The sequence below is a fragment of the Mustelus asterias genome, chromosome 14, assembly GCF_964213995.1.
Source record: "Mustelus asterias chromosome 14, sMusAst1.hap1.1, whole genome shotgun sequence".
Taxonomy (NCBI): Eukaryota; Metazoa; Chordata; class Chondrichthyes; order Carcharhiniformes; family Triakidae; genus Mustelus; species Mustelus asterias.
This window is the reverse complement of record NC_135814.1, coordinates 45669899-45682087: the sequence shown is the minus strand read 5'-3', so window position 1 is coordinate 45682087 and position 12189 is coordinate 45669899. Positions and strand designations below refer to the sequence as shown.

The window sequence follows — 12189 nt, the reverse complement described above, 5'->3', positions numbered from 1 at the left end:
AGTGTCTTCCGATTGGTAAAGCAGAGTTTTCTGTGTATTCATCTCTCTCGCTCGCTCTCTCTCTCCCAAGCAGTTTACATGTGATCAGCTTTGCTGGGGAAGGGTGCTATTATGATGTAAAGCTATGCTGCTGAATCTGGCCAATAGAGCCGAGAGAAAATCCTCTGTAGCCTGAAGTAAAAAAAAAAATAACAGGCAGTGCTTGCCACAGTGGCATGAGTGCAGGTATGTTAGCTAATTTGTGCATTGAAAAGAAAAATAAATTGCTGGAAAATGCTGAGGAAAACATTAGGCAATGATAAACGATGTATTACATCTTCCTCAGCAAAAGACAGAATGGAAGGAGTTTTGTGCTCAAACCACCATGTCATATACTGCATGCTGCAGTACTAGTAATTGATGGAACTGTGGGAAGGATTGCTGAAATATACGTGTACAGGAGCATAAATAGATGGCTGTAGATCTTTTGCAAAGGTCTCTGAAGATGAGTGCAAGAAACTAAGATGTTAAGACGTGAATTGAAAAGGGGCATAGCATTCTTGCTGAATGATCTCCTAAGAGTAAAGGTTTTTTTTTGGCTACAGGCTGTTTCTTGATGTCTGAGTGGGAGGGGCAAGATGGAAGAGAACTGTTTTTGTATCGAATAAAGTAGATTGCAGTCATTTAAAGTAAAATAAAACTGATTTTGATATGGAATAGACTTGAATCTTGTATATAATACAGTTTTCTAACCTTATGCGCTTACTGTTCTGTTCTTTGCAGGAGCTCCAGTTTGAAAGGCTTACAAGAGAGCTTGAGTTGGAACGGCAGATTGTTGCAAATCAGCTAGAAAGATGCAAGCTGGGAACAGAATCGCCAAGTGTCGCCAGTATCAGGTAGAGGCCTGCGTTTTTATCTATTGCTACTAATTACCTGAATATATCAACTTTGGTTGCACTCTTTCCATTGCAAATAGAATACTCAAATTAAAAAATTATTTTCTATTTGTGGTTCATTTTTCCTTTTGTGTAAAATAATTTTGTACGACTATCACTTGGTATCAATGGTAAGATGGTGTATTCTGTGCATTAAAATCAGTTTTAAGCTGTTAGAATAGGTTTTTCTTCTAATGGATCAAATGTTCATCATCAAATGATATGCTACCCACCATTAATGCAATAAATTGTTGAAGAGTTTTGAACAATTAATTTGCTTTTTAAATTTTGGTTTCCTAACTACAAAACAAATTGAGTGCAGATTTTTGCCTTTTTAATTCAAATTATTGAAAAGGGGCACATGGTTAAACATGGGCCTGGTGTTCTAACAAATTGCTTGCATGGGTACTTTTTCGCCAGATCATTCTGAGCAATTGTTAACTGGCAAATTATTGTTATAGTCAATATTGTTCTAAAGAAGAAAATCTTAACCACAAAGTTGGGATGAAGCATAATGTATCCAAAAGTATAGTAAAGTCTACGTATTAAATCCATTTTTTAAAAACTTGAAGTGCAAAACAATAAACATGATGTATAATAGGACTATAAGAATGAATGGATAGTTACAACTAACGCTTCTTGGAACTAGTGGTGCTTTGAGGATGGAATATGATTGACAATAGGAGCATTGTGAGAAAAACAGCAGTAGTTCTTGTAACCATGTCAACTCAGAAACCCGCTAGCCTAGCCATCTCTGGTATCCTGGTACAGTATTATACACAAGACTTGCTTATGCAGGATTAAATTGTTTTGATGATTAGGATGGCACTGACAAAGTATTGAATGAGTAGCTTGTGATCATTTCTGACTCTTGAATAGCAAAAATACTGAAGGGTGTTTACAATAGCAGCAACCCAAGATCCAGTTAGTTCTGCTAGATGGCAAGCTATGCCTTTACGTTTACATCTGTCGATGTAATTCAGAAACTTAAAGGAGAAATACTACATAATTTCAAACGGAGTGAAAGAATGCTATTACAGATTCAGCTAGCTTCCACCTTCTCCAGAGTCTGGGAAAATGTGGGGAATTTTGCATTTTTTTGGTTAATAACTTTTTTGTTAACTAGTAATTGAATCATTAGGATTTAACAGTAGAATTGCTAATGAGATTCCTACTTTAACACACAACTTAGATTTTTTGATTGCTGTCAATATGTTGTCTATTTTTAATACTAATTTATTAATTGTTACAAATGAGAGAGAGAGGCAAACCTGTATCTTGGGTGACGCACTTTGGGTAGAGCTTCCTAACATTGGACTATCTTCCACATGAACAGCATCTCTTCTTCCTCCACTTGTAAATTTGGTCCTAAATTAAAGCTGGCAGCACCCATCTTAAATGTCAATCTGAAAGCACAGAGCATGCTTATTGTGCTCAGCCGCATGACAGCATAATTTTCAGGAACTGATTACAGCTATTCATTTTCATAGATGCCATCTATCTATATTTCAATAAACAAACCCAGCATAATCGAATGAGCTCATAATTTAAGTTCTTGATGCCCAGAATTTTTTTTGCGTCTCAGTACTTGAATGAAAACCAGGACAATTTCAGAGCAAAATGAAAAATGTTAATCACTTAAAAACTACTTGTGTTTGAAAATCATATTCCTACTTATTCAGTTTTTAGTTCCAAAATGCTTTTTTTTAAAAAACCCTCTGTTTACATTCTTCTCTGTAGATGTTAGTATTCAACTTCTATACTAACAAAGTATATATTTAGGCTAAAATTTGAATCTGTAAAATATGTATGTAATATTAAAAGTTATATATTTTTACTATCACAGTAAAACTCCCATGTTTTAATATAACATTTTACAAAAATTGTACTTGTTGCAAATGCTAAAATGGCCATTCCTTACTCTAATCCTGTCCTTTCTCTGACATAGTTTCAATTAGTTTCTTTTGTTTTAAACATTTACTTTGCCTGATTTCTTTCTGCATAGAATAAAATTGTACACATGCCATGCATGCTGGTTCAAATTACCTTCACTCTTTTACCAAAAGAAAAAGGGGGATGCAGCTAATTCTGGCCCAAGCTGATTTTGGGTATTAACTAACAATTGGTTTAACATCTGGTTTGCTAAGTTGTATGACGGGAAAATTTCATAAACCAGCAATATCAACTTTTTGCGCGAAAAAGATACTCCTTCAGAATGCCTCAAAGGTGGGTCTTTATAATGTTCCAAATTTGATACTTTTGTTTTCAAGGAATAATTGTAAGAAACTAGATAGGATCTGGAATGCGCAACCTAAAGGTGGTATAGGCAGGTAAATTCTGGGCTTTTGAAAATGCATTGGCCAAACACTGAAAGATTATTTGGAGGACTACATTGAAATCATGGAGTTGGACTAGCTACATTTCTCTTGCTGGGAGTTGACATGACATATTGACCTAACGGTTACAGCACAGAAGGTGACTATTCTATAATGACTTGGTAATATAATATCTGAAGACCAAAGAAACAACTGAGCTGTGTACCAAATACAAAATGAAGCAACATGTATTTCAAAATTAAATGGAATTTATGCTCCACTCTGGCCTCTGATCTTCTTTCATCAACAAAATCTACTCTTGTTATTTATCTTATTTGTTTCACTCTCAAATGTTTGCCTATCTTCTCGAATGCATCTATACCATTCACTTCAATCACTCCGTGGTAGCAGGTTCTCACCACTCTCTGGGTACTGTTTCTTAATTCCTATTGCATTTCTTGGTGACTATCCTGTATTGTTGCCTCTAGTTATGCTCATTCCCACTTCTCTGTAGTTATTTTTTCATAATTTGGAGACCTCTATTAGGTCACCCCCAGCCTTTTTTCAAGAGAAAAGAGGCATAACCCGTCGGTTCTTTCTTGATGTGTATACATCCTTGAAAATCTTCTCTGCACTGGTCTCCATATCCTTTTTTGTAATAGGGCAATCAGAATTGTGCACAAGGTGCCGGCAAAGCTTTGATACAGGTTTAGCATAACTTGGCTGCATTTCAATCCTTTCCTTTTGGAAATAGAATATAGTGCTTGGTTTACTTTATGGTTATACTAACCTGTGGAACTGTTAATCATAGAATCCCTACATTGCAGAAGGAGGCAATTCAGCCCATTGTATCTTTACCGACCCTCTGACGGAGTATCTTACCCAGCCCTTTCTCCTTTATCCATTCTGCAAATCTATTAATGCCTTTGAGTAATTTGGTGAAGTCTTTCTCACCCCTTCATTTGGTGTCATCTGCAAATTTGGAAATTGTACAAAATCCAAATTGTTGATGTACATTGTAAATAGCAATGGTCCCAGCATTGATCCTTTTGGGACACTTTCCATTTTCTGTCATTCTCTGAATAAACGACTCTTTAATCACATGCTTGGCTTTGTAATGAAACCAGCTAGCAATCCATTTTGTCACTTCTCCCGTGACTCCACATTCTGACATTATTCATTAGTCCACTAAGGGACACTTAAAATTGCATCCACTGCATTACCATTATCAACTCTCTTGTTGCCTCCTTCAAAGTATTCAATAAGATTGCTCATGTAAGATTTGACCATTTACAATGTATACCGATTATGCATTATTTATTGTTTCTAGATACTCTTCCCATATTCTTTTGGTTCATAATTTCTAAAATATGTCATTTATTGCTGTGGTTTCAATATTAAAAGGAGCTGTACTTTTTTGAAATGGTGTTGCAAAATAGGAGTTGAAACCCAAGTGAAATTTATTTTTAATTTTGATCTAAACCTGTCGGTTTCAAATACAATCTTATTTATGCAACCATTGAGATATTGAAGTACCAGCCTTGGAGCTAGATTTTAATTAAGCAAAATTGATACACCGATTTGCACATTGTAATTGTTATACTTGGGACGACATTTTTAGGCAGATGCTTTTAATATCTAAACAAAACTTGCTATATTAAAATGTTATTTGTTGTTTACTATGTTTTGTTTTGAATGCTTCAGAATTCTATTTCTGGTTTTAATCAGTTTGTATTCAACATTAATGAAACGTGGGTCAGTAATTTCCTGGCTCCCCAGTGTCAGATTTCGAAGGTACCCCAAAGTTTACAAGTGCACTTTAAATTCTTGTTATTCCAGTGGGCCATTGCATTCCATCACTAGTTGAAAGTTATGGCTCATAGTCTCTGCTCCTCTGGTTAGGAAAGGCATGGTGATAGTGTGCCAAATAGACCTCTAATCTTCCCAGAAATCATTTTTTATGAACTTTCATGCTTGTAAGTAAACTGGTGGTAGTCTTTCACACTCAACTATGACAAGTTTTTGTTGGAAAGATAATCTGTATGCTAATGACTATTAAGACCAAAATGAAAGTGAAATTCTATTGTGTACTTTACTGACACACACAACCTGCCCGATTTTGGCATAGAGGGTGGGATTCTCCGACCTCATCCCACTGCAAGTAAGAACAGAATATTTGGCGTTCCAATGGCACCAGAGAATCCCAGCCACGAATGAGGACACAGGATTTCGGCAGATGTTTACACTTGCCAATTTCCCTTCAGTAAACTACACACTGCTCATCATCAGCTGATATATCACTGCCTATAACTTGTGATTTTTCAACTGATCACAAGATCACAAAGCCATTAGGTCCACATTTGTTTGTTCATTCAGAAGGGCTATAAGGTATGTAGCATCCGGTTGTTTCTTTAGAAGCACGTCACTTTTTTTGCCTCGTGTGCTGACCAGGAAACTTTTCCCAGTAAAAGGGAAAAGGGATTTCCTGACATTAATCTTAAATTTGTGATTTTATTGGTTTTAACCTATACTTTTAAAAAAATAATTTTCTAGATAGCCAAGTTGTTTACTAGATTGTATATCTCTTAAGATCACCTTTGGAAATCTTTTTTTTTCAAAAAGCCCTACTTTCTGTAGGCTTGTCTCATTACTGAGACACCTGACATTGCAGAATTGCTGTGTTCTTCTCTGCATAGCCTCCAGCATTAGAATATCTGCCTTACATCCTGCTGCTCAGAATTAGACATGGTACTGTGCATAATGACAAGTACTGTATAGCTTGATGACCTCCTGACTTTAATTCTGTTGTTTTGGTATTCTACTCAGCACTTTTTTTGGACTTCTGAATTCTGCTATACAATAGTTGAATATATTGAATCTAAAAATTACTCTTGTGGTTTTAACGTTAACTCCATTGATTGTGTCAGTCATTGTTTTTGTTTTTCCTTGTGTTTCATATTCCATTTCATTTGTCATTTTCTCCCCATTTACAATATTCCGTTACTTTTTTTTCTCTCTTTAGCCTGTTCACCCTTTCCTAGCACAGTGTGCTAGGACACTCTTTTTGCATTCTGAAGTCCATATTGTTGTAATTCACTCTTTTCTGGCTGTTTGTTGTATGGAATACACCTTGGGTCAGAGATGGTGCTTCTTAATTGATGAGCACAGTCACACACCCATCACTTCGTTACAGAGGACTGGTGTTGACAGTGGCCATATATGCTTTAGTTTTGTGACCTTGATCTCCTGCTAGTTCCAGGCAGTTTTTTAGTCACTTAAATACAGCATTGGCTCTTGAGTACAAAGTTGGAGAAGAAATGCTTATAAATTAATTCTGTAACATAGCAGGTTTACAAGCCAGCAAATTAAATTTGCTGCCCTGAATAGTTTTCTAGAATCTAAACATGTTGTAAAATTGGTAAGGGCTACTAATTGACAAATGTGCACTATTTGTATACATTAAGGTTGGAGCTGTTGAATCCTACTTGCGCAGATGTCTGGACAGTTGTAATAGTGCAACAGCTACTTTTCATATCTATGAAAGTTGCTTCATTTGCTTTGGAAACTTCTTGTTCCCAAGCTGAGGAGCATTGGCACTCTTCAAATCAGATTTCGTGTTTGGTGCATTCACAAATAGTCTCAAATAGCAGAAGAAAAGGAAAACCTCAATGGAAACCGCTCTTAATGCCCACTTGAAGCAATTAACTGCTAGTTTCCTGAAACTTTCCAACTGTTTGCTATACCTTGACCTCCCAATGAGCTTTATCACAGCCATGGTAGGTGGCAGGATAGGTTAATGTTGAACGTTTTATTCTAAACCACTTCACTGATCACTGCATGTAGATTTTTGCATGTAGGTTTTTGACTGCCACCATACACCCAACCTTTTCTCTTACTTTTGGCCAGCTTCTTATCATCCTTCTGTTCCCTTTTGTGCAATGCCTATTATGAAAACTGATTTCTTAGTGCAGGGTTTCCCAAACTTTCCCAGCTGCAGAGACCTTTTGACCTCCCAAGAGTACAGATGAAACCCCTGGGACACATTCTTATTAAATTGAAGAATTAAACCACAAAAAAGTGATTATATTGTGCAACGGGTACAAACGTGTAAAGACAAGATTTTTTATGTTCAACAAATATTTTCAAGTCTTTTTTTGTTACCTTAATGGGAGCACCCATCCACACCCATTTTCCCCCCTCCACCCACTCTGGTCAGCTGATCTCACTCTCCCCTCTTGTGCCTCTACAGGCCTCTGCTCTTCCCAGGAGCCATGGCTGAACTGGCCAAGGTCCCCCAACCACCTTCTGACTTCCTTTGCTGCTGCCTCCAGATTGTGTTCATCTCCTTCCCAGTTGCTGACATATCTACCTGCCATCCAGGGTCGTCTCATTTTTATTTTACCTCCAAACCTTTCATGGTTTAAACATCTTCATCAAATCTTTTCTTATTTCTTTTACTGTAATGAAAATAACCCCAGCTGCTTCAGTCTCTCAACATAATTGTAACTGCATGTTGCTGGAAACCTTATGTTAAATCTCTGTTCCTCTCCAAAGTCTTGCTGTGCTTAAGTGTGGTGCCCAGAATTGGGCACAGTACTTCATCTGGAGCTGAACTAGTTTTTTTTTATATAAGGGTTTAGCATAATTTTCTGGCTTTTGAACTCTGCCTGTATTTATAAAACCCAGGATCCCATATGCTTCAATTGGTTCCTTTGTTAACCTGTTCTGAATTATACTACCACTCCAAGCTTTCTTGCTCTTGAATTGTATTTAAGGTTTCACCTTTTTACAATTGTTCCTACCAATGTGTATTGCATTGCACTACTCGTCAGCATGTGCCTGCCCATTCTACTAACCTGTCCATGCCCATTTGAAGCCTACTGCTAACCTCCTTGCAAGTTTTGTTATTTGTAGTTTTACCCTGTAATCCATCTCTGTCCTTGTAGCCCATTTATTCAGCTCATCTGCTCAGGTATCCACTACCTGCACCCTTCTTGCCCAGCTCCAACCATACAATTCTCTCATTGGCCCATCATTCACCGAGTGACAACTACACCTCATTTTCCTCATGCTCTCTTCCTTTCTTCTTAAAGTCCCCAAGTTATTCCATTCTTGCCTTGCCCACCACTCTGAATCATTTTACTATATCAATAATGCTATATAAATGTAAGCAATTGTCATAATGGAACTGTCCATTGTCTAGTCTAGAGTTAGAATTATTCTCGGTTATTTATAATTTGTGCATTGGTAAAGTATTTTTTATGAAGTGTCTAATAACGCCAAAATGTAAGAACCTGGAGTTCTCCAAAAACAGGCTTCCAATAAGCTTCAATAGAAAACTTTCTGCAAATGTTTTTAGTGTCATGAAAAATATGCATGTCTAGTGCACGAGAATGCAAGTTTACCTGTTGTGTTACAAATATTGGGAATGTATAAATTGGATGAAATAACATTTTCCTTTTTCTGCCTGCAGCTCAACTGAAAAATCCTTCCACTGGAGACCAGCAGGTATTAGAACTACGTGATTTGTAGTTACCATTTTATTTGTACTTCCTCTTGTCTGTATATAAATATAGGTAACTAATTTCCAATTCAAAATTTAATTTATAATTCTGTATTTGTAACATGCATTCATTCATTGTGTAACTTAGTTAAACAATCTAGGCTTCAACTCTTTTGTGTGATATCTTAGACCTGATTGGTGATGGGAGTTTAGGTGATGTGGGGCGAAGGGTTCTTTGAAGCAGTCTTTTGTCATTTCCGGTTGGAAGTTGATCGTACTTTTTTTGCTCCATCATTAAGAAAGCTAAAGTTCTGATGCATGCACTTGTTCTCTTAAAATTGGAAAGAGGAATTTATTCAGTTCTTTTCACTCAGTGCTGCATCCATATGATTGTCAGCAAAGTCTTAAAACTAATAATAACTTTGATGTAAACTTCCAAGCAATGTCTTTATTTTGATAACCACTCTCAAATGCTCTACCTTAAATGCACGTTGAAGGAAAGATGTCGTCATTTCAATATTGCCCTTTCGGATATTTTTGCCTCATAATATTCTCTTGTCTTCCCAGTTTTCCTGGGAGGGCACGAGAAAAGAACAGTGAATTCTGGGTGGAGGATGGAGCTTATGAAATGGCTAGTTTGTCAAGGGTCATGAAATCTGCTTTGTCCTCAATGTTGTTTGCCATTTTTACTTGCAGGATATTGTTAACTGAAAACATTTGATAGATCCATCTTATAGATTTTATCTCTAATGGGGAAAAATGTAAATGCAAGGATGGATTCGCTTTAATTACCAAATGTATTCAGTTAGTATCTTGCAAATTTTAATTATAGGATACGTGCATAGAATTCCATTACACAAAATCTACAGTACAAATGATCATTCAGCCCAACTAATCAATGCAAGTGCCTAAGACCCACAAGCTTTGTCCCACCTCACTTCATGTAACCCTATCATACTTTTGCTTAAATGCATCAATGTTATTTGCTTCAACTACTACTCCTGGTAGAAAGGTTTGCATTCTTGCTATTCTTTAAAGTTTCTGAATTTGCAGTTGGATTTTTTAGTGACTATCTTTTATTTATAGTCCCTAATTTTTGTGTCTCCACCACAAGTGAAAGCATTTCCTGATCTACCAAACCCTGTCATAATATACAATGCAAGACTTGATTACTGACATTCTGGTAAATGACCATTTGGCAGTAGACATTCCTCTTAAGGTGATTCATTCTGAGTGGTGATTTTTTTAATCAGATATGACTCAACATGAAGCTCAAAAACCTTAAGCCTTGCTATCTTGCCCCCTGCCAACAAATTACAAGTCATTCAAAATGGTGCAACCTCGTGTCCGGTTCCTCTGCCTCTCCATTACTCATCAAATGGACTAAGATTTGCAATTTCACTTTGCTTTCAGAAAGTTTAAAGCCTTGCTTTGTGCCATCCTCTCCTCCAGATGCTCTTTATGTGGTTTTGTCCCTGCACTCTGGGGCTGCCTCCCTAAATGCATCCACATGTCTCTTGGAATTTAGGAAGTTTTCGCAACCCATGTGTTTTAACCAGCTTTTCAGCTTTCCTCCTCCTCTGTTTTCATTTTCCCTCCTATTCAGCATCCTATACGTTCCATTCTCCCTTTACCATTCCCACATAGAAACCCTACAGTACAGAAAGAGGCCATTCGGCCCATCGAGTCTGCATCGACCACAATCCCACCCAGGTCCTACCCCCATATCCCTACATATTTACCCACTAATACCTCTAACCTACGCATCTCGGGACACTAAGGGCAATTTTGTAAAACATGGCCAATCAACCTAACCCGCACATCTTTGGACTGTGGGAGGAAACCGGAGCACCCGGAGGAAACCCACGCAGACATGAGGAGAATGTGCAAACTCCACACAACCAGTGACTCAAGCTGGGAATCGAACCCAGGTCCCTGGAGCTGTGCAGCAGCAGTGCTAACCACATGTAAAGCAACAAGATATATTTTGTATACACTGAGCACTAGTGCTTTGCTGTTGATGAGTGGCAATTATGAAGTAGTATTCTAGGGCAGGAGTGCTAAATTATACTGTAAAATAGGTCAAACTTGTAATCTGTTTTTGTTCTTGTATTGATTCTAAGAGGGGGAAAAACATGCAAAATGAGCACTTTTTGCATCATTTCTCCCCTGAAATGCTGGCAAAAACTTACTGACAGTAAGAAGTCTCACAACACCAGGTTAAAGTCCAACAGGTTTATTTGGTAGCAAATATCTACCAAATAAACCTGTTGGACTTTAACCTGGTGTTGTGAGACTTCTTACTGTGCTTAACCCAGTCCAACGCCGGCATCTCCACATCAAAAACTTACTGATGCAGTAACCAGCTGAGTGATGTTGATAGCAAGTGACTAGGAAAATCGGAGCACAACCAATTCATAGGCATTACTGATTTTAAAAAAAGATGAAAACACTGAGCTAGGGAAGATTATTATAGGTTCAAGAGACCCACAGCAGTTTGTATTGAAACTTTAGAATTTGCTGCGAATTTTGATTTGCTTGCTTAAGTTAGAGTTCCCTAATCCCTTGCATAATTTGCATAATATAAAAATCTCAAGAAGCTTATCAAAAGTATAATTAAGCAGAAATTGACATTGAACCAAATACTGAGATTATGGGGAGATTAAATCTTTCTTAAGGAGCATCTTGGAGGAGAACATTTTGGGCAGTATATTCTCTTTGAGCTCACCTTGTCAATGAGACCTACCTCCTGATCCTTGACCCTATTCTCATTGACCAGGAGTGCATTTGAATTCAAGTTTGGAGATGGAAACTTGATTGGGAGAAATTCCAACAACATCTTGTGGAGAAAATGGATACAAATTTGTCCACATGTGGCAAAACACTGGAGTGGAAAGGCAGGTTAGAGATGGTGAGGTAGTGAGCAAGAGTGGTTGATGGTAGCTTTTTGGAGCAGGATGGTGATGACAGATTTGGGGCAATGGACAGCAACTGAGGAGAGGTGACTATTTAAAGTGCCAACTAGCTTGCAGGTTAGGAAGGGTGGTTGGGAGGTCAGCAGTGGTGAGAATGGGATCAAGAGAGAACATGGTGATTCTTATGGATGAAAACCGATAAGAGATGGCAAAGAAACCGCAGAAAAACATGTGCTGGTCTGACTGGCAAGGAAACCTTGGGAGAGATTGAACCTTTTGGGAATGGAAAGAGAGGGGTGCAGCAGAGATTGCTAATCGGATGTTTTCAAACTTCCAATCAAATGGTCTCAATCATCCTGTCAAGTCCAAAACCCCTCGCACAAGGCAGGAGAAGGGCTTAATGTAATGGCAGGTTATAAAGGAAAGAAGCTTGAGGTTGTCTTTATATTCCAGAATTATCCTGGATTAGGGTGTGGCTTTGATAGTTGAACACCAGGTCTAATGGTGCTAGATGTTATTCCAGCCAGAGTTGAAGAAAGTTG

General features: G+C 37.6%; 1 protein-coding gene across 4 annotated transcripts in view; it reads left to right on the top strand.

Annotated features, from left to right (window-relative positions):
* pkp4 (plakophilin 4) overlaps nt 1-12189 on the top strand; it is a 153508-nt gene that overhangs the window by 44513 nt on the left and 96806 nt on the right. For all 4 annotated transcript variants that reach the window (XM_078228320.1, XM_078228321.1, XM_078228317.1 and 1 more), the window contains exons 3-4: nt 763-875; nt 8703-8737. In XM_078228320.1, coding sequence (XP_078084446.1) covers nt 763-875; nt 8703-8737 — 148 coding nt within the window. The remainder of the gene's footprint in view (nt 1-762; nt 876-8702; nt 8738-12189) is intronic.